Genomic DNA, 22,454 nt, shown 5'->3' on the forward strand with positions numbered 1-22,454 from the left:
ACTGTTGGATTTAAAATTAACTTGCAGGAAACTCAAAGGGGCTTGGGATAAATTACGTAATGAAGAAAAATAGGATTTATTGTCAGAAAGCTGTGTCTAAATATAAATCTTAAAGTAACCAAATTAACATATTAAAATCTAGTGGGTAATCAATCACGTAGTAGGTCAGAGAAAAATGCACTAACTTATTTACAAGTAAACCTTTGTAATTGTTGATTGATAATGATCAGATAATTCCTAGTGCAGAAAAATTGGCCATGTGTTTCAGAGATATTGAACATGCCTAGAGAACTGTGGTAGCCAATACTTCTACATCCATTATTACTCCCATTCAGTAGTACAAGACTCAGCCATTCCGACTGACAGAATTTGCAGGAGTTTTCACCATGTGTCAGCAGGTCTCCCTTCCACTCTTCAGCCTAGGTCGACCCTGCTTAGCAGATATGCTTCAACGCCAGCTATCTCCTTAGACACTGGTCAACACCTGTTCGCCTTTCTCCCACAGACAGGAACTTCTGGATTCACTGTTCCTTTGACTTGTACTTCAGTGATCACCAAATAAACTGACAGGGACTACAACATTCTTATAATAAAGGTTTCTCATTTATTTGTACCAGTTCATTTGTAGCAACTTTAACAGCACAGCATATTGCATTATTTCAGGTTCCTTGACATTTGTTCCCATTCACGTCACATATGGGTATATCCACTAGCTTGCTGCTTATAGTTCAGTGTTTTAACATCACTTTCTCTTTTCAGGTAGCCACTAATTATCTTGTTAATCACCAGTTTCTTACAACACACGGTATTTAACTTCCCATATTCTTAACCTTTTGAGTTACACCTGCTGCCACAGGTTTTTTCCCAGCTGCATCAATTCTGTCTTTCCAATTCTAGACAGTTTAGGAAACACAGCAGCCAGGAAACCTCTCACCTTGGTACCAGCAGTTTGCGTGAATGCAGCCACCTCCATACTCTCCTCCTCACCCTCCTCTATAGCCTCCTTTTTATTTATTTATTTATTATTACATTTGTATCCCACACTTTCCCACTCAAAGCAGATTCAACGTGGCTTACATAGTAAAATGAATATTGTTAGAGTGGTTAAAAGTTAATTATACCAGAATAATAGACGAAATGAGTAGGTAGAAAAAGGCAATGGAGAGGGGAGTAAGGTAGGAGATGAATTCTGGGTCAATGTTGTTACCATGGGGGTATGTGTTAGGTAGATGGTTCATAAGATTAATCTGGATCGTTTGGATAGGCTTGCTTGAATAAATGGGTTTTTAGTGCTTTCCGGAAGGGTAGGTAGTCACAAATTGATCAGATAGATCTGGGGAGAGCATTCCAGAGTTGACTGCCCAGGAAGGAGAAATCCCATTCCATTTCTTCTTCCTCCTCCCAGGGTTCCCCCAGCTGCTCCTCATCTCCCTGATTAGAAGCCATCTCCCAATCCTGCCCCTCCTCCTTCACTTCCTGTGAGTCCTGTATTAGGTCAGGTGCATTGTGGGCCTGGAGGTCCCTGGGCTTATTCCTTATTCCAATAAATCTCTTGGCCATCGGAGGGCGCACTCCTCCTCTATAAGAGATTTGTGAATGCCTCTTTATCTCCCTTCGGGGCTGCTCTCGCTTTCTTTGAGGCCGTCTACTCAGTAACCTGTCACATACCCCCATACTAAAGTGATTGCTAGTGTCCTCCTCTACCTCACTAGCAATCCGAGATAAAGTGTACGCATTCCCCAGCAATTTCCCCGCTCTGTGTTCCACCCGGAATCGGTAGGGCTGCAAGGCTATATACCACCGTGTAAGTCTAGCGTTACTATTCTTCATGTGCCCCAACCATTTTAGGAGAGTATGATTGGTTACCAAAGTGAAAGACCGTCCATCCAGATAAAAGTAGCACATCTGGATGGCCCACTTAACGGCCAGACACTCTCATTCGATTGTAGAATAGTGTCTTTCATGGGGCAGCAGTTTCTTACTCAGGTACATAAGGGGGTGCTCCTGTCCCTCGTGTACCTGAGACAAAACTGCCCCCAAACCCACCCCTGAAGCATCTACTTGCAACACAAATGGTTTGGCAAAATCTACCGCCCTCAGCAGTGGTTCCTGGCATAGGGATACTCTCAACCTATCAAAAGCAGCCCTACCCTCCATGTCCCATTGGAGAGCATTAGGAGCAGTGTTCTTTAGTCGGTCGGTCAGAGGAGTTGCAAGAGAGGTAAAGTGAGGAATGAATCTACGGTAGTACCCAACTATTCCCAAGAATTTCCTCAACCCTTTCTTATTGACCGGACATGGAAACTCCCGAATCTCAACCTTATCTAGAAGGGGAGTTTTTTGCCCATTCCCCACCATGTACCCTAGGTATTTCAACTTCTGCTGCCCAAAGTAACATTTTTGGGGATTCAATGTGAGCCCCGCCTGCCTAAAGGCTTGAAGCACTGACTGAACCCTCCGTATATTTGTAAGCCAGTCCTCACTGCGAATCACTATATCATCCAGATATGCTGCCGTGTATTCTTGATGTGGCCGCAAGATCTTATTCAAGAGTCATTGGCAGGAAGCAGCCGCAGAATTAAGCCCAAACGGCATCCTCTTAAACTGGTATAAGCCCAGAGGAGTAGAAAAGGCCGTTTTGGTCTGAGCCTCCACTGTCAGGGGAATCTGCCAATAGCCCTTGGTAAGGTGCAGTGTCGATAGGTACTTGGCAGATCCTAACCAGTCCAGCAGCTCATCAATCCATGGCATAGGATAAGCGTCGGGGACCGACAGAACATTGACCTGCCGGAAGTCAATACAGAACCGCCAAGTCCCATCTGCCTTCGGAACGAGTACCACCGGACTCGACCAAGGGCTAAACGACTCCTCAACAACACTAAATTCTAGTATCTCCTTAACCCGACAGATAACCTCCTGTCTTTTGGGAGGCGAGAGCCGGTAGGCACTCTGTTTCACCACCTTACCAGGCTCTGACAGTATATCATGTCTAATCAGGTGAGTCTCCCCGGGACACGGGGTCAGTACATCCTGAAAGCCTGCCTGAAGGTCCTGCATCTTCCTTCTTTGTTGATCATCAAGAGTGCACGTGATCTGAGGCTCACTGATCTGAAAAATCTCTGTAATTTGAGGCCCCAAATCATCTTCCAGCTACTTGACTTCCTGTCCCCACAGTCCCTTCCTCTCTTGCCAAGGCTTAAAGACATTAACATGATAAGTCTGCAGCTTCCCCTGTTCACTTCGCACTGCGTAGGTCACAGGTCCCAGTTTCTTTTCTACAGTAGCTGGCCCTTTTCAGCGACTAGTGAACTTGTGGGGGGAATCTGACACCAGTATCAGCACTCTATCCCCTACTAGGAACCCCCTTTCTGTGCTTCTCCTATCATAATAGGATTTCTGAGCAACCTGCTTTTTCTCCAGTTTCTGTTGGGCACACTCCCTCAATCTATGTAAACACCTTCTTAAATCTCCCAGGTAGTCAGATACTCCCGTATCATGCTCCTCTGACGGTACCCATTGTTCCCCCTTAGTATATCCAGCACCCCCTGGGGTGCTCGCCCATACATGAACTCGAATGGGGAAACACCCAAGGAGGCCTGAATACTTTCCCGATAAACATAAAGGGCAAATGGAAGCAGTAAGTCCCACTCCTCATGGTGAGAACCCAAATCCCGTCTTAACATCATTTTCAGAGTCTTATTGAATCGCTCAACAAGACCACTGGTCTGAGGAGGATATGCAGCTGTCCGAAGGTGATGGATCCCGAAGGCCTCCCATACCTGCGCTAGTGTTCGTGACAGGAAGTTTGTTCCCCTGTCAGCACTTCCTTCGGGAACCCCACTTCGCAAAATATACGGATCAGATGAGAAGCGATCTCTCTGGCTAAGGTGTTCCAGAGGGGCACCGCCCAGGGATTCCGAGTGGCCATATCTACTACCACTAAGATTTAGGAAAAACCCCTCCTAGATTTTATTATCGGGCCAATCATGTCCATAGCCAAACGAGCTATAGGGGTTCCTATCCGAGGAAGGGAACACAGGGGGGCTCGATCCAGGCTATGTTCGGACACCTTTTGGCATTGAGCACATGAGTTACAAAACTGCTCCACATCCTTATACACCCCCGGCCAGTAAAAGCGATATAACATCTGTGTAAGGGTATTCTGTGACCCCCCAAAGGGTGATCATGGGCCAACCTCATAACCAGCTCCCGAACCCCTCGGGGAATGACCAATTGCTTTTGAACTTTATGCTCTGGCCCTAAGAGGGTCACCCGAAACAACAATCCTTTATCCACTATAAAGCGAGGAAAAGTATTTTCCTCCTCCTGCCCTGCTCGCTCCCAGGCATATCTAAGGGTATCATCCATCTCCTGCTCCCTAGCGAAATGAGGGAACTTCTCTAGTACCCCAGACGTATCCTCCGGGAACTCCTCCTGCCTATTTAAATCCTCCCTCTTCTGTAACTGGGCCCTCTTTTTTTGACAGGACCCTTTTCTTGTTTTTTCCCGGAACCCCAAAAAGAGCCAGACGGAACGGGAAAACATGGGGCAAGATCTTAATTGATCCTTCTGCCTGCTTTTCCTGTGCTCTGGTGGTAACCCAGCCTTCCTTACTCCTCAAATATTGGGCAAAAGGAACCCTGTCCCTTCCCAGAATTAAGTATTGGCGAAGCCGCGGAAGTACAGCCACCCATATTTCTTGAATACTAGTCGGGTCCTTAATTTCTAGTAGGCGCATTGGATATCGTGAAGTGGCCCCATGTATTGAGACTAGCCTATCTCCTCCTTTTATCTTTTCCCCAATTCGGTCCCATAGGGATTGCAAACACATAGTTTGGTCTGCTCCCGAATCCAGAAGCCCTTCCACCGGGACTCACCCAAACTCCACCCACTGATTGAAGCGGGGCTCAGGAAGCGGGGTAGAGCATGAGGTCAACCCAAACTTAGCCCGGCAGTCCCTTCGTAGATGCCCCTGCTGCCCACACCGGTAACATTGTCGTACTTCACCGCTCCCATCTTCTTTATGTCTCTGGAAACCTCTAAGGGGTTTACTTTTCAACTCTTGGCCAAACTCTTTGCTCCCTCCCGAGCACTGAGACTCTAGGTAACACTCCATCCCCTTTATCACCGCCTCCAATGTATCACACCCTCTCTTTATTAGGTCTATTTTTATTACTTCAGGTAAAGCGTCCAAAATTGTTCAAAGATCAGCTCTTTCATAACTTGCAACACTGACATCTTGTCCGGCTCCAGCCACTTTGTCGCCAGGTCCATTAACTTCTGTGCCAGGGCTCTCTGAGTGTCCCCCTCTGTCCATCTCCAGCTCCAGAACCTCCTACGATAGGTATGTTTACTCACCCGTAACGGTCCAGAATGGCACCTTTTAACCGCGCATAGTCCGCAACCTCCCCTGACAAGGCTGGAGCCAGACGAACAGTCCATTGTTCCTGAGGCCAGCCAGCTGCCACAGCCACTCTCTCGAAGGTTCCCAAATAGTCCTCAATGTCATCTCTTGGGGCAAGCTTACCCCAGGGCAGCCAATTTACTGTCCCTGGTTCCCCCAGTACCCGGGGTGCACTATGCTCAGCTTCCTCCGTCCCTGGGCCTCCTCTCCTGGGTGTATGCCTGCAACATTTCCTGCACCAAGTCAAAAAAGGGGTGTTGCTGCGCTCAGGACGCTGCCAAGGAGTCCTCCAGAAACTTCTGTGCCATTTCCTGCTGCTTCTGGAACTGGTGCGCCATAAACGCCATCAATTCCTTAGAATCCATCGCCTCTGTCAGTAAGGGACCTGAAAAACACAGAAGACAAGACCCACGTGCTGCTCTTTCCCAACTTTTCAGCCGAAAGGGTAACCCCCTTTCATCTTACTCACAATCCCTCCCCGAGTTTGGTATATGCTTACCAGAGCTCAGAGAGTTCAGACTTTGCCAGCGGGACTTCATGAAGATCCCACCACTGCCACCACTTATGTCAGCAGGTCTCCCTTCCACTCTTCAGCCTAGGTCAACCCTGCTTATCAGATATGCTTCAACGCCAGCTTCTATCTCTTTAGACACCGGTCAACACCTGTTCGCCTTTCTCCCACAGCCAGGACCTTCTGGATTCACTGTTCCTTTGACTTGTACTTCAGTGATCACCAAATAAACTGACAGGGACTATAACATTCTTATAATAAAGATTTCTCATTTATTTATACCAGTTCGTTTGTAGCAACTTTAACAGCACATCATACTACATTATCTCAGGTTCCTTGACATTTGTTCCCATTCACAATGTCACACAGGGTTATATCCACTAGCTTGCTGGTTATAGTTCAGTCTTTTAACATCACTTTCTCTTTTCAGGTAGCCACTAATTATCTTGTTAATCACCAGTTTCTTACAACACACAGTATTTAACTTCCCATATTCTTAGCCTTTTGAGTTACCTGCTGCCACAGGTTTCTTCCCAGCTGCATCAATTCTGTCTTTCCAATTCTAGACGACAGTTTAGGAAATACAGCAGCCAGGAAACCTCTCACCTTGGTACCAGCAATTTGCATGAATGCAGCCACCTCCATACTCTCCTCCTCAACCTCCTCTATAGCCTCCTTTTTATCCCATTCCATTTCTTCTTCCTCCTCCCAGGGTTCCCCCAGTTGCTCCTCATCTCCCTGATTAAAAGCCATCTCCCAATCCTGCCCCTCCCCCTTCACTTCCTGTGAGTCCTGTATTAGGTCAGGTGCATTGTGGGCCTGGTGGTCCCTGGGCTTATTCCTTATTTCAGCGATAGTAAGAAAGTGTACTACATCTCATTGTCTACTAGACAATTGTCCAACCTACTTGATGAACGAACCTTCTGAAGAATTTATAATTCATTTGGTCCAACAGTAGGTGGACCTGTTTTGTGCAGGTGAACTGCCAAGATCATTAGGCAATATTATCTTATCAATTACAAAAAATCCAGGTTTGAAAATAAGCGTCACGAATTACAGACCAGTTGTTTCCATTCCCTTTCTGATAAAGGTCATAGAGGGTTTGGTTTACAAAGCAACTGACAGAACATTTAGAATTCTTTGACATTTTGCATTTTTCATAGTCTGGGTTCAAAAAAGGATATAACATGGAAATGACAATAGGAACATTGGCATCATAAAACACAACATTGATTGGTCCTCATAAACCAGGTATTAGTTATGCAATTCTTCTTTCCAGTGCTTTTGATTTAGTCAACCATGATGTGTTAATGAATATTCTGAATAACTTTATCATCACTGGAAGTGTGGAGCTAAATTTAACAGTTTACTGTTGCATAGAACATATAGGGTAAAAATGGCTGGTAATGTCTCTAATTCCTGGAATGTTACCTGTGGAATCCTTCAAGGATCACCTACTTTCCACATTAGGCAAATTATTATCCACTATGGGTATTCAATGTTTTATTTATGCAGATAATATTACCGAAACATACGCGGACCACTGAACCCTGAGGCAGGTCCACGAAACGGCGGACATCGTTGGTCGTGGTCAAGGCGTACGAAGAACCCATACGATATAATACCTGATTAAGTTAAGTAAAATCCGATGTGAATCTTGTTATATCAAGTGGAGTATTTAGATTCGCCACAGAGGTTTTCTGGCCAATGATGAAGAAGTCCAGCCCCTTGAGCTTTGCTTATTTGCCAGGGGCTTCTCGAGGCCTTTCCGCTGTATGAATTCAGACTCTTGTATGCTTCATTTTTGAGATCTCCCTACTGTCTAGACTGGGTATTTTTCCATTATTTGAAACCGAATAGGAAGAAAACAGAGTTCATGGAGCTGGGTACCCTACATAATTCCATATCAACTTCTAGGTTAATAGAAGAAATTCACTATGTATTGGAGGCCCAACTAAAAATCGTAGTGTAATACTGGATAATGCATTAACATTTGAACAACATGTACAATAATTGTTAACAGAGTTTTGGGGCAATTGAGAAAATTGAATCACATCTGTCACTGTTTGGAATTTAATCAATTTAGATTGGTGGTACAATCCCTTATTTTATCACAGTTCGATTATTATAATATATCTTATACATAGGTTGTCAAGTGGCTTTACACATAAAATTACAAACTTCAGAATACAGCAGTGCAATTGTGTTTCACACATAAATTTGATAGATCACCACCACTGTTTATTAGACTTCATTGGTTACAGATAGAAGCAAGGACTATTTTTAAATTATATACATTAGTATTTCTTTTGTTTCAAGGTCAAGCTCTTAGGGTGTGTGTGTGTGTGTGTGTGTGTATATATATATATATATATATATATATATATATATATATATAGCGAATGTTACATACCTGTAAAAGGTATTCTCCGAGGACAGCAGGCTGATTGTTCTCACTGATGGGTGACGTCCACGGCAGCCCCTCCAATCGGAAACTTCACTAGCAAAAGCCTTTGCTAGCCCTCGCGCGCCGATGCGCACCGCGCATGCGCGGCCGTCTTCCCGCCCGAAACCGGCTCGTGCCGGCCAGTCACATATGTAGCAAGACAAAGACTAGGGAAGACACAACTCCAAAGGGGAGGCAGGCGGGTTTGTGAGAACAATCAGCCTGCTGTCCTCACAGAATACCTTCTACAGGTATGTAGCATTCGCTTTCTCCGAGGACAAGCAGGCTGCTTGTTCTCACTGATGGGGTATCCCTAGCCCCCAGGCTCACTCAAAACAACAACCATGGTCAATTGGGCCTCGCAACGGCGAGGACATAACTGAGATTGACCTAAAAAATTTACCAACTAACTGAGAGTGTAGCCTGGAACAGAATAAAACATGGGCCTAGGGGGGTGGAGTTGGATCCTAAACCCCGAACAGATTCTGAAGCACTGACTGCCCTAACCGACTGTCACGTCGGGTATCCTGCTGCAGGCAGTAATGAGATGTGAATGTGTGGACAGATGACCACGTCGCAGCTTTGCAAATCTCTTCAATAGTGGCTGACTTCAAGTGGGCTACCGACGCTGCCATGGCTCTAACATTATGAGCCGTGACATGACCCTCAAGAGCCAGCCCAGCCTGGGCGTAAGTGAAGGAAATGCAATCTGCTAGCCAACTGGATATGGTGCGTTTTCCCACAGCCACTCCCCTCCTGTTGGGATCAAAAGAAACAAACAATTGGGCGGACTGTCTGTTGGGCTGTGTCCGCTCCAGATAGAAGGCCAATGCTCTCTTGCAGTCCAATGTGTGCAGCTGACGTTCAGCAGGGCAGGAATGAGGACGGGGAAAGAATGTTGGCAAGACAATTGACTGGTTCAGATGGAACTCCGACACAACCTTTGGCAAGAACTTAGGGTGAGTGCGGAGGACTACTCTGTTATGATGAAATTTGGTGTAAGGGGCCTGGGCTACCAGGGCCTGAAGCTCACTGACTCTACGAGCTGAAGTAACTGCCACCAAGAAAATGACCTTCCAGGTCAAGTACTTCAGATGGCAGGAATTCAGTGGCTCAAAAGGAGGTTTCATCAGCTGGGTGAGAACGACATTGAGATCCCATGACACTGTAGGAGGCTTGACAGGGGGCTTTGACAAAAGCAAACCTCTCATGAAGCGAACAACTAAAGGCTGTCCTGAAATCGGCTTACCTTCCACACGGTAATGGTATGCACTGATTGCACTGTGAACCCTTACAGAGTTGGTCTTGAGACCAGACTCAGACAAGTGCAGAAGGTATTCAAGCAGGGTCAAGAGCGAGGATCTAGGGCCTTGCTGTCACACCAGACGGCAAACCTCCTCCATAGAAAGAAGTAACTCCTCTTAGTGGAATCTTTCCTGGAAGCAAGCAAGATGCGGGAGACCCCCTCTGACAGACCCAAAGAGGCAAAGTCTACGCTCTCAACATCCAGGCCGTGAGAGCCAGGGACTGGAGGTTGGGATGCAGAAGCGCCCCTTCGTCCTGCGTGATGAGGGTCGGAAAACACTCCAATCTCCACGGTTCTTCGGAGGACAACTCCAGAAGAAGAGGGAACCAGATCTGAAACGGCCAAAAAGGAGCAATCAGAATCATGTTGCCTCGGTCTTGCTTGAGTTTCAACAAAGTCTTCCCCACCAGAGGTATGGGAGGATAAGCATACAGCAGACCCTCACCCCAATCCAGGAGGAAGGCATCCGATGCCAGTCTGCCGTGGGCCTGAAGCCTGGAACAGAACTGAGGGACTTTGTGGTTGGCTCGAGATGCGAAGAGGTCTACCAAGGGGGTGCCCCACACCTGGAAGATCTGTCGCACTACACGGGAATTGAGCGACCACTCGTGAGGTTGCATAATCCTGCTCAACCTGTCGGCCAGACTGTTGTTTACGCCTGCCAGATATGTGGCTTGGAGCACCATGCCGTGACGGCGAGCCCAGAGCCACATGCTGACGGCTTCCTGACACAGGGGGTGAGATACGGTGCCCCCCTGCTTGTTGACGTAATACATGGCAACCTGGTTGTCTGTCTGAATTTGGATAATTTGGTGGGACAGCCGATCTCTGAAAGCCTTCAGAGCGTTCCAGATCGCTCGTAGCTCCAGAAGATTGATCTGTAGATCGCGTTCATGGAGGGACCAGCTTCCTTGGGTGTGAAGCCCATCGACATGAGCTCCCCATCCCAGGAGAGACGCATCCGTGGTCAGCACTTTTTGTGGCTGAGGAATTTGGAAAGGACGTCCCAGAGTCAAATTGGACCAAATCGTCCACCAATACAGGGATTTGAGAAAACTCGTGGACAGGTGGATCACGTCTTCTAGATCCCCAGCAGCCTGAAACCACTGGGAAGCTAGGGTCCATTGGGCAGATCTCATGTGAAGGCGGGCCATGGGAGTCACATGAACTGTGGAGACCATGTGGCCCAGCAATCTCAACATATGCCGAGCTGTGATCTGCTGTGACACTCGCACCCTCGAGACGAGGGACAACAAGTTGTTGGCTCTCGCCTCTGGGAGATAGGCACGAGCCGTCCAAGAATCCAGCAGAGCTCCTATGAATTCGAGTTTCTGCACTGGGAGAAGATGGGACTTCGGGTAATTTATCACAAACCCCAGTAGTTCCAGGAGGCGAATAGTCATCTGCATGGACTGCAGGGCTTCTGCCTCGGATGTGTTCTTCACCAGCCAATCGTCGAGATATGGGAACACATGCACCCCCAGCCTGCGAAGTGCCGCTGCTACTACAGCCAAGCACTTTGTGAACACCCTGGGCGCAGAGGCGAGCCCAAAGGGTAGCACACAGTACTGGAAGTGACGTGTGCCCAGCTGAAATCGCAGATACTGTCTGTGAGCTGGCAGTATCGGGATATGTGTGTAGGCATCCTTCAAGTCCAGAGAGCATAGCCAATCGTTTTCCTGAATCATGGGAAGAAGGGTGCCCAGGGAAAGCATCCTGAACTTTTCTTTGACCAGATATTTGTTCAGGGCCCTTAGGTCTAGGATGGGACGCATCCCCCCTGTTTTCTTTTCCACAAGGAAGTACCTGGAATAGAATCCCAGCCCTTCCTGCCCGGATGGCACGGGCTCGACCGCATTGGCGCTGAGAAGGGCGGAGAGTTCCTCTGCAAGTACCTGCTTGTGCTGGAAGCTGTAAGACTGAGCTCCCGGTGGACAATTTGGAGGTTTTGAGGCCAAATTGAGGGTGTATCCTTGCCGGACTATTTGAAGAACCCACTGATCGGAGGTTATGAGAGGCCACCTTTGGTGAAAAGCTTTCAACCTCCCTCTGACTGGCAGGTCGCCCGGCACTGACACTTGGATGTCGGCTATGCTCTGCTGGAGCCAGTCAAAAGCTCGCCCCTTGCTTTTGCTGGGGAGCCGAGGGGCCTTGCTGAGGCGCACGCTGCTGACGAGAGCGAGCGCGCTGGGGCTTAGCCTGGGCCGCAGGCTGTCGAGAAGGAGGATTGTACCTACGCTTACCAGAAGAGTAGGGAACAGTCTTCCTTCCCCCAAAAAATCTTCTACCTGTAGAGGTAGAGGCTGAAGGCTGCCGGCGGGAGAACTTGTCGAATGCGGTGTCCCGCTGGTGGAGCTGCTCTACCACCTGTTCGACTTTCTCTCCAAAAATATTATCCACACGGCAAGGTGAGTCCGCAATCCGCTGCTGGATTCTATTCTCCAGGTCGGAGGCACGCAGCCATGAGAGTCTGCGCATCACCACACCTTGAGCAGCGGCCCTGGACGCAACATCAAAGGTGTCATACACCCCTCTGGCCAGGAATTTTCTGCACGCCTTCAGCTGCCTGACCACCTCCTGAAAAGGCTTGGCTTGCTCAGGGGGGAGCGCATCCACCAAGCCCGCCAACTGCCGCACATTGTTCCGCATGTGTATGCTCGTGTAGAGCTGGTAGGACTGAATTTTGGCCACGAGCATAGAAGAATGGTAGGCCTTCCTCCCAAAGGAGTCCAAGGTTCTAGAGTCCTTGCCCGGGGGCGCCGAAGCATGCTCCCTAGAACTCTTGGCCTTCTTTAGGGCCAAATCCACAACTCCAGAGTCGTGAGGCAACTGAGTGCGCATCAGCTCTGGGTCCCCATAGATCCGGTACTGGGACTCAATCTTCTTGGGAATGTGGGAGTTAGTTAAAGGCTTGGTCCAGTTCGTTAGCAATGTCTTTTTTAGGACATGATGCATGGGTACTGTGGACGCTTCCTTAGCTGGAGAAGGATAGTCCAGGAGCTCAAAAATTTCAGCCCTGGGCTCGTCCTCCACAACCACCGGGAAGGGGATGGCCGTAGACATCTCCCGGACAAAGGAAGCGAAAGACAGACTCTCGGGAGGAGAAAGCTGTCTTTCAGGAGAGGGAGTGGGATCAGAAGGAAGACCCTCAGACTCCTCGTCAGAGAAATATCTGATGTCTTCCTCTTCTTCCCACGAGGCCTCACCCTCGGTGTCAGACACAAGTTCACGAACCTGTGTCTGCAACCGTGCCCGGCTCGACTCCGTGGAACCACGGCCACGGTGGGAGCGTCGAGAGGTAGACTCCCTCGCCCGCACCGGCGAAGCTCCCTCCGCCGACGTAGTCGGGGAGCCTTCCTGGGAGGCGACCACAGTCGGTACCGCACGCGGCACCGACGCCGGAGACCTCACCCCGGGCGATGGACCAGCCGGCGCCACGCTCGACGGTACCGGAGGCGCAAGCACCCCCGGTACCAGAGGGGTAGGGCGCAACAGCTCTCCCAGGATCTCTGGGAGAACGGCCTGGAGGCTCTCGTTCAGAGCAGCTGCAGAAAAAGGCATGGAGGTCGATGCAGGCGTCGATGTCAGAGTCTGTTCCGGGCGTGGAGGCTGTTCCGGGCTGTCCAGAGTGGAGCGCATCGACACCTCTTGGACAGAGGGTGAGCGGTCCTCTCGGTGCCGATGCCTGCTGGGTGCCGACTCCCTCGGCGACCCAGAGCTCTCGGTGCCGACACGGGAAGGGGACCGGTGTCGATGCTTCTTCGATTTTTTGGAGCGAAGCACGTCACCGGCGCTTCCCGGCACCGACGAGGAGAACGTAGAATCCAACCGTCTCTTCCTCGGGGCCGAGACCGAAGAGGGTCGGTCTCGGGGGGGCTGTACCGCAGGAGCCCTCAGGGTAGGGGGAGACCCACTCGAAGGCTCACCGCCACCAGCAGGGGAATGGACAGCCCTCACCTGCACTCCAGACGACGCACCACCGTCCGACGATATCAGCAGACGAGGTCCCGGTACCACTGATGTCGATACAGTCGTCCGATGTCTCAGCGCCGATGCAGAGGGTCGATGCCTCGATACACTTGATGCACTGGCGGCCGAGGATGAAGGTCTGGACGCTGAAGACGTCGATGCACTCGATACCCCCGGTGCCGATGCCGACGAAGAGCCCAAGAACAAAATGTTCCACTGGGCTAACCTCGCTACCTGAGTCCGCTTTTGTAAAAGGGAACACAGACTACAGGCCTGAGGGCGGTGCCCAGCCCCCAGACACTGAAGACACGACGCGTGCCTGTCAGTGAGCGAGATTACCCGGGCGCACTGGGTGCACTTCTTGAAGCCGCTGGAAGGCTTCGATGTCATGGGCGGAAAAATCACGCCGGCGAGATCAAAACTCGAAATGGCGAAAATTGGCACCACAAAAATAGGGAGAAGAAATTTCGACCGAGGCCTAACTAAGGCCTACCCCGACGACGAAAGAAAACTTACCGGGGCGAAAAGCTCGAAATACGGGAAGAGAAAACCAAAAAGTGTCTTCCCGAAACACTTCTCAAACTTTCAGAAGAAACGAGTCAAAAAAGACGAGCGAGGTCAACTTTCCGGGGCACGAACGGCGAAACACGACCGTACCGAGCGCGGACAAAAGAAGACTGGCCGGCACGAGCCGGTTTCGGGCGGGAAGACGGCCGCGCATGCGCGGTGCGCATCGGCGCGCGAGGGCTAGCAAAGGCTTTTGCTAGTGAAGTTTCCGATTGGAGGGGCTGCCGTGGACGTCACCCATCAGTGAGAACAAGCAGCCTGCTTGTCCTCGGAGAAATACATATATATATATATATATATATATATATATAAATACATATTTTGCAGGTATAAATTGTGGTAATTCATCTAGACATTATCTAAATCTTCACATACCTGTTCTTAAAGGGTATAATATAAGAACATGTTAACCTTGTCATTTCCTTATCAAGCATATTCCTTATTCAAGTGTGAATTAACAGCAGAGAACTTTGGGAGCTATTAGCTAGCCAATGTAATACAATGACCCAGATGCTACAATGTCTTGGGTTTGCTATGTAAACTGTTCATAGCCTAATGGAAATGTGGCTTTGAGGTTTTCCAATAATAAAAAATTATTGAACTATAAGTGTGAATTAAAAACATTTAGAATGTGTAAATTTGATTTAATGCACTTTAACAACTGATTTGAATGCATTAAAATTTCTAATGTGTGCTAAATTTTTATTAAACAATGTGTGAAATAAAATTTTGAAAAGCTATGAAAATTAATTAAAATGCCCAACTTTCTAAAAACAAAATGAAAAACATTTGGCTATACGCATCCCTACTATTCTGTATTTTTTCACAAATTACTTTTTAAAAAACTCATGCAAATGGTATCTTCAAAACTGTTTCATCAAGTAGCAAATTACTAAGGTTTCTACCTTGCAGAGAAAGCTGATGTTGAAGCCAAAAGCCTCAGCATTCCTGGAACCTGCATTCATAAAGTTTCCAACCAGCAGTATGATTTCGAGTAGACCAGCAAAACTCTCGCTTTTGCGCACCTCCTCACAGGCTGCTGTCACAGACACAATGTCTGGTTTAATGTTCTCCACTTGTTCATTGAACAGCAGTTTAAAGAGGATGGCATTCAGTCGTGGACGAAGGCGAGGGATGGTGCTGATCTAAGAAACATGTATAAATATGAAATGGAGAACCGTGAAATGTTTTCTGCAGCCTCCACTTAAATACCATATCATTCCCCTATCAAAGCTACCATAATCTATTTATCTCATTCAGAAAACCATATTACTAAAGGTGAGCAAAGTTAGAGTTAGTCTGAAATTATTTTTATATAGAGCTCTAGTAGTGATACTGGTCCTATACGCAAATCAGGGATGCAGGGATTCAGGTCTCTAGTGTCACAAATAAGTCAGGTTTTCAGGATACCCCTAATGAATATGCCTACTTAAACCACTATCCACTCTTAAAATGCTAATCAAAAAAGCATTACACTACTAAAGTGCTCCAATACAAAATACAAATCCCTTTATAAAACCCAATACATATCACTCACAATGCTCTTAAGTTATGTAGGTAGCTGCCATATTTAGGCTTTTATTTATGCCAGCTCTATGGATGTCTAAGTAATTATTTATTTTATTTATTTAGATTTTGCTCTCACCTTTTTCAGTAGTAGCTCAAGGTGAGTTACATTCAGGTACAGTGTCCCAGGAGGGCTCACTATCTAAGTTTGTACCTAAGGCAATGGAGGGTTAAGTGACTTGCCCAAGATCACAAGGAGCAGCAGCGGGATTTGAACCGGCCACCTCTGGATTGCAAGACTGGTGCTCTAACCACTAGGCCACTCCTCCACTCTTGTGCTGTAATGTTAGGCATAATGTTATGCTAGTATTCTATAATGGAATGTCGGTGCCTACATTTCATTATAGTATAGGATAGGATCTTAATGTGTGCCCTATTATAGAACTGCCTTCTATATGTATAGTTTCGGATTTTCAAAATTAAGCAGTTTTGCTTAAGAAAAGTATCCACACAGAAAACTGGTATGGAGAAGCATCTTAGTGATTAAAGCAGAGGCCTGAAAACCAGGAAAGCCTGGGTTCAAATCCTACCACATATTCCTTGTGGCTGGGACAAGTCACCTAATCCTGTGTTCCCTCAGTAACAAAAAGCTTAGATTCTAAGTTCGCTTGGGTAATACTTTCTGTACCTGTATGCAATTCACATGAGCTTTGATCTGGAAAGGAGAGTAATCTCACCTAAAATTCAAATTCTGAGTACTTTATCTCTAGTCAATTTTCAAAGTCAGGTACATGCAGACTTTGAAAACTGGAGCAGGTTATAAGTAAAATATACCAACTGAAACTGGAGCAATGTGAGTAGTTTGAAAATTGCCCTGCTTTTTTTTTTTTACATTTGTATCCCACATTTTCCCACCTATTTGTAGGCTCAATGTGGCTTACATAGTACCAGAGAGGCCTTTGCAGGCTCCGGTGTGAACAAATACAGGGTGATGTTGTGGTAAGATCAAGTTCGGAATCGGAGAACTGAAGAACTGTGTTATGTCTACTATGTGCTTTAGTTTGGTTGTGTTGCAGAGATTAGGCATTTAAGTTGGATCGGTAGGGTATGCCTTTTTAAACAGGTTGGGTTTTAGTGATTTCCGGAAGTTTAGGTGGTCGTACGTCGTTTTCAAGGCTTTTGGTAATGCATTCCACAGTTGTGTGCTTTTGTAGGAAAAACTAGATGCATACGTTTTTTTGTATTTAAGTCCTTTGCAGTTTGGGTAGTGCAGATTTAGATAAGATCGTGTTGATTTGGATGTATTTCTAATTGGTAAGTCGATCAAGTCTGTCATGTAACTCGGGGCTTCTCCATAGATGATTTTGTGAACCAGGGTGCGGATTTTGAAGGCGATGCGTTCTTTGATTGGGAGCCAGTGTAGTTTTTCGCAGAGGGGTTTTGTGCTTTCAAATCGCATTTTACCAAATATAAGCCTAGCTGCCGTGTTTTGAGTGGTCTGAAGTTTCTTTAAGGTTTGTTCTTTACATCCCGCATAAATTCCATTGCAGTAATCTAAGTGGCTTAGTACCACTGATTGTATCAGGTTGCGACATGTCTCCCTCGGGAAGAATTGCTTCAAGCGTTTGAATTTCCACGTTGAGTGGAACATTTTCTTTGTTGTGGATGCCACTTGGCTCTCTAGTGTTAAGTTACGGTCCATTGCAACGCCGAGGATTTTCAAGCTGTCTGAGATAGGAAGGGTGTGATCTGGGGTGTTGATACTTGTGGGGATGTCCGCGCTGTGTTGGGATGAGAGGATGAGACAATGAGTATTTTCTTTATTGAGTTTTAGTTGAAATGCATTTGCCCATGAATCCATGATGTTCAGGCCGAGCTTGATTTCGTTGGTGATTTCTGTCAGTTTGGTTTTGTAAGGAATGTATATTGTGACATCGTCTGCATATATGAATGGATAAGGACTTGGCAAGTGGGGTCATCATTAAGTTGAATAGGATCGGTGATAGCGGCGATCCTTGCAGTACTCCACAGTCTGCTTTCCACGGTGATATGTTTTAATTTGATTTTGCTTGATATGTTCTTGTGGTTAGGAAGCCCTTGATATGTTCTTGTGGTTAGGAAGCCCTTGATCCAGTTAAGTATGTTTCCACCAATCCCGAACTTATCTAGTAATCTTATTAATATATTATGGTTTACCATGTCGAATGCACTAGACATGTCGAATTGGAGGAGAAGGATGTTTTTGCCTGTTGCTATTTCCTGCTTGAATTTGGCTAGAAGAGTGAGTAATACTGTTTCCGTGCTGTGGAGGGGGTGAAAGCCTGACTGTGATTCGTGTAATATTGAGAATTTGTTTATGTAATCTGTAAGTTGTTTGGTTACCATGATTTCCATCAGTTTGACTACCAACGGGATAGATGCTACTGGACGTTAGTTAGTGATTTCATTTGTTTTTTTCTTGGTATCTTTTGGTATTGGGGTGAGTAGGATATTGCCATTTTCCTTAGGGAAGAGGCATTGCTGAAGCATGTAATTTAGGTGGGATGTGAGGTCTGCTATGAAGTGGTCAGGAGCAGATTTCATTAGGTAGCTGGGACAGGTATCTAGTTTACAGTGAGTGTTGGAAAATCTACTAATCGCCTGGGTAACTGTTTCGACGGTAAGGAGGGAGAAGTTTAACCAGATCCGATCTGCCGGGTATTCTCCAATGGTTGGGTCCAATTCATTAAGTAAGTTTTCAATGTCGGTGTTGTTCTGAGGTAGCGTGTTGTGTAGGTTTACAATTTTTTCATAGAAGTACTTCGCAAGTTTATCTGCAGATGTGATGTCTGCATTCGTGGTAGTGACCAAGTTGGTGTCTAGGAGTTTGTTCACGAGTTGGTATAATTTCTTCATTTCTTTGTAATCTGTCCCTATTTTGGTTTTATAGTATGATCTTTTGGCCTGTCTTATTGTGTATGTGTATTCTCTTTGTATTTGTTTCCATGTGTTGAGTTTATGTTCATCTTTTGTTTTATTCCATGCTCGTTCGAGTTTCCTGGTTTGTGTTTTTAACTTTTTCAGTTCATCGTTGAACCATGGTGTCGAGTTATGCTTGCGTGGGGTTCTTGTTCGTAAGGGCGCTATTTCATCTAGTATGCTTTTGCATCTTTTGTCCCATTCTATGAGGTAGTATATGGAGTCTTTTTGTGTTGCCCATTCGTTATCGTATATTAGTTGAAAGAATGTTTTCGTGTCTACTTGACCTCTTGTGCTGTAGGATGTGTATTTTAGTATTTGTTGTATATCCTTCCTCCGCCAATATAGGGATAAGTTTAGTTTGTAGTGGTTGGTCCAGGGTGTCTCTGTCCATTTCGTATTTGTTATTGTTAGGTTCTGGTCTGTTGAGAGTTTGTGTGAGATAAGATCAAGTGTGTGCCCTTTGACGTGGGTTGCTTGCATTTGTGGCCATTTGAGATTGCATAAATGTAGACATTCCTTACATTCTCGTACGTTGATAGTGTTCGGGTCTTCTACGTGAAGGTTGATGTCTCCTAGTACTAGTGTATTGGAGTTGGTTACACATGTGTTTGAAATGAAGTCCTTGAAGTTGGTCTGGCCTTCGTTCCAATTACCTGGAGGTCTGTAAAACAAGACACAATTCAAATGATTGCATAGGGTTTTGTTGTGGGTTCTGATTGAGGCAATTTCAAATTCAGGTGTTACGGACTCGGCAGTGGTTTCGGTGGTAAAGTGGGACCGATAGATTAGTGCTATGCCTCTGCCTCTTTTCTTGTCCAGTGGGTGATTTTGTATCCTGGAGGGCACAGGTCTAGGATTATAGTGTCCTTTTGGTCATGGATCCAAGTTTCAGTGAGCAAGAGTAGGTCGAGGTTTTCTGATATGATCCAGTCTGTTAGTATTGCTGTTTTATTTACAGCGGATCTGGCACTGACGTAGCTCACTTGGATTGTGTGGAATGGGTCTTCTGTACTTGGTGTTAAGTGGACTTTTGTTAGTTGTCGTTTCTTTGTTGAGGTGAGTTTATTTGGGTCCTTCTTTCCCTTCTGTTGTGGTTGTTCGCATGTAAGTGTTCTTCCTTTGTTTAGGTTGTAATCAGTTTGGTGAGGTGTGATATATTGTTTGGTGATGATTGTGTAGTATGGGTAATGATGTTGTTTTCTGCAAGTGGGGTGGGTTAGTGTTAAGTGGATCAGTGTTAAGGAGTAGATTATTAGGAGTAGTTTGAGGGTATTTAGGAATTGTAGTTTAATATTCTTGATTGTTCAACAGTCTTGCTAGACTGAAAGGGCAGATTAAGTTTAAATAGAAAAATAGAATTAGCAGTGTTGCTCACTTGTAACAGATGCTTTCCACAGACAGCAGGATTGATGAGGAACAGAAATAGGTGATGTCACAGCATCAGGATGGAACTGTTCTCCCACAACCAAGGGCTTGGTGTAAAATTCTGAGCATGTGCAGTGGTCAACTCAGCAACCCAGTTGCTTTCAAAGCTCAATGCCAACAAAACACTTAGGGAGGTGAGAAGGTCTATGTGCCTTATCAATTCTTTTATTTATTTATTTTTTTATCACATTTACAATATATTTCAAGTACAATTCTTTTTTTTTGTTCCAATATTTTTATTGTGTTTTGTACTCAATAACAAATGGCTAAAATAAAAGCAAATAACCAGCATAACAGATTAACAATAACAAAGCATCAGCATACATGTTCAGACTAAGATTATACAAGAATTATTGCTATAACAAGTCATGATCATACATAAATTCAACTCTAAGAGAGGTTATTATGTAGTTGATCTAGTAAAGAAGTCCATATTTTATTGTATTTAACAAGTGAGTTATATTTTTCAGCCGCAGCATATTCATATTTAGCTAATATACACACAGAATTCCACCAAGTTAAATACGTTACTTTGGTAAGGTCTTTCCAACAAAAGAAAAGGGTTCTTAAGGCTTGCTGTAACATTATGTCTAATAATTGTGCTTGATATTTGTCTAGTGGTGATTGTATCATTAGAGATCCAAATATGATTATGTTATATGTTAAAACATCTTGAATATTCAAGGTAGATGATATTGTGTTCCATACAGAGTTCCAATAATCTTGAACAAATGAACAAGAATAAATAATATGTTTGAGATTTCCAACATCCTTTTCACATGTCCAACATTTATTCATATTATTTTTGGTTTTTGTCGTATTCATTTTGGCGAGTTTAGCTGGAGTCCATAGGGCCCTGTGTGCTACGCAGAACATGGATTGTGAAATGGACGCTGATTTGGTGGTATGAGTAGTTTTGAACCAGAATTTTTCCCATTCTTTTTCATTTAGTTGGATGTTTAGATCATGTTCCCATGATTGCATGGTACTAGTTGGTGAGCTAAATTTAGCTAATTGAAGTATTTTGTACCATGTAGATGCAACTTTTTTGGAAGACATAAATGATTTGCAGAGTTTCCAGTAAGTGGGGAACTCAGTAGTTAATTTACTTATATCTAATGTATTAGTTACACAATGTTTGAGTTGGATCCATTTATAGTGTTGAGAATTTGTGAGGCCAAATTTTATACATAATTGGGAAAAGGGAAGCCAAGAGTGATCTTTTATGACATCATTAAGGGACCAAATGCCAGCTCTTTTCCAAACAGTCCAATTAATAAAAGAGTTGTTAATTTTGAACTTTGGATTATTCCAAATTGGGATGTATATGGTATGTGTTAAGGGGTGTGTAAGAACTGAATCAAGTTCTTTGAAAACTGTTTTAAGAGTTTTAAACAAAACATTGGAAGAGATTTTAGTCTGTTGAGACCAAGGAAAGACATGTGTTGGTGTATCTGGTTGTTTTAGTAGTTCAATATGGAACCATGGTGAAGTGATGTGTTGTTCCTTATCATACATATAAGCTGAGTTTTGTTTTAAAAGAAAGGATATGTGGTATTAATAGAAACTAGGGAAATTGACACCACCTTTTAGTGAGCAAGCTTTCAATTTTTTAACAGAAATTCTAGGTGTTTTATTACTCCATAAAAATTGTATTAGTTTAGCTTCAATTTTCTTATATGTTGAAGGATTCAGTAATACAGGGAGCATTACTAAGAATGTAATTAATTTTTGGCACTATCATTATCTTTATAGTTTCTAGTCTACCCCACCAGTTGAGCCTTAAAGGGGACCACTTTTGAGTTAATGTTTCAGTGACTTTAATTATATTATCAGAATTATATTTAATAGTATCTTCAATAGTGGGGCCGAAAAAAACTCCCAGGTACTTAATTTGATTTTCATTACATTGAAAATTATATTGTTTAATAACATGTTTCAAATGTACACAGTTTGTAGGCAGAAGTTCAGTTTTTGTGGTATTTAATTTATAACCAGATATTTCAGCAAATTTAGAGATTAAACACAGGATGTGAGGTATTGAGGAAGGAGAAGTGAATAATAGAACATCGTCCGCGTATGCTGCTAATTTAATATTTTGTTGACCAATTTTAGCACCGTGTATAAGGGGATGTTGACGAATAGCTGTTAGTAATGGTTCTAGAGCTAAATTAAATAATAATGGTGACAATGGGCAACCCTGTCTAGTGCCTCTTGTTGGAGTGAAAGGTTTAGAGATTACATCATTTATTTGAATATATGTAGTTGGGGAAGTATACAAGACCTTTATTATATTAATTGATTCATCAGATAAACCATACCATTTCAGTACTTTGAACAGATATGGCCATTCTACACG

The 22,454-nt window shown here is 45.0% G+C and overlaps 1 protein-coding gene across 2 annotated transcripts in view; it reads right to left on the reverse strand.

The window, feature by feature from the left end:
• Positions 1-22,454, reverse strand: part of DIAPH1 (diaphanous related formin 1) — a 676,165-nt gene that overhangs the window by 169,180 nt on the left and 484,531 nt on the right. For both annotated transcript variants that reach the window (XM_030213536.1, XM_030213537.1), the window contains one exon: positions 15,109-15,348. In XM_030213536.1, the coding sequence (XP_030069396.1) occupies positions 15,109-15,348 (240 nt within the window). The remainder of the gene's footprint in view (positions 1-15,108; positions 15,349-22,454) is intronic.

The sequence above is a fragment of the Microcaecilia unicolor genome, chromosome 8, assembly GCF_901765095.1.
Source record: "Microcaecilia unicolor chromosome 8, aMicUni1.1, whole genome shotgun sequence".
NCBI lineage: Eukaryota > Metazoa > Chordata > Amphibia > Gymnophiona > Siphonopidae > Microcaecilia > Microcaecilia unicolor.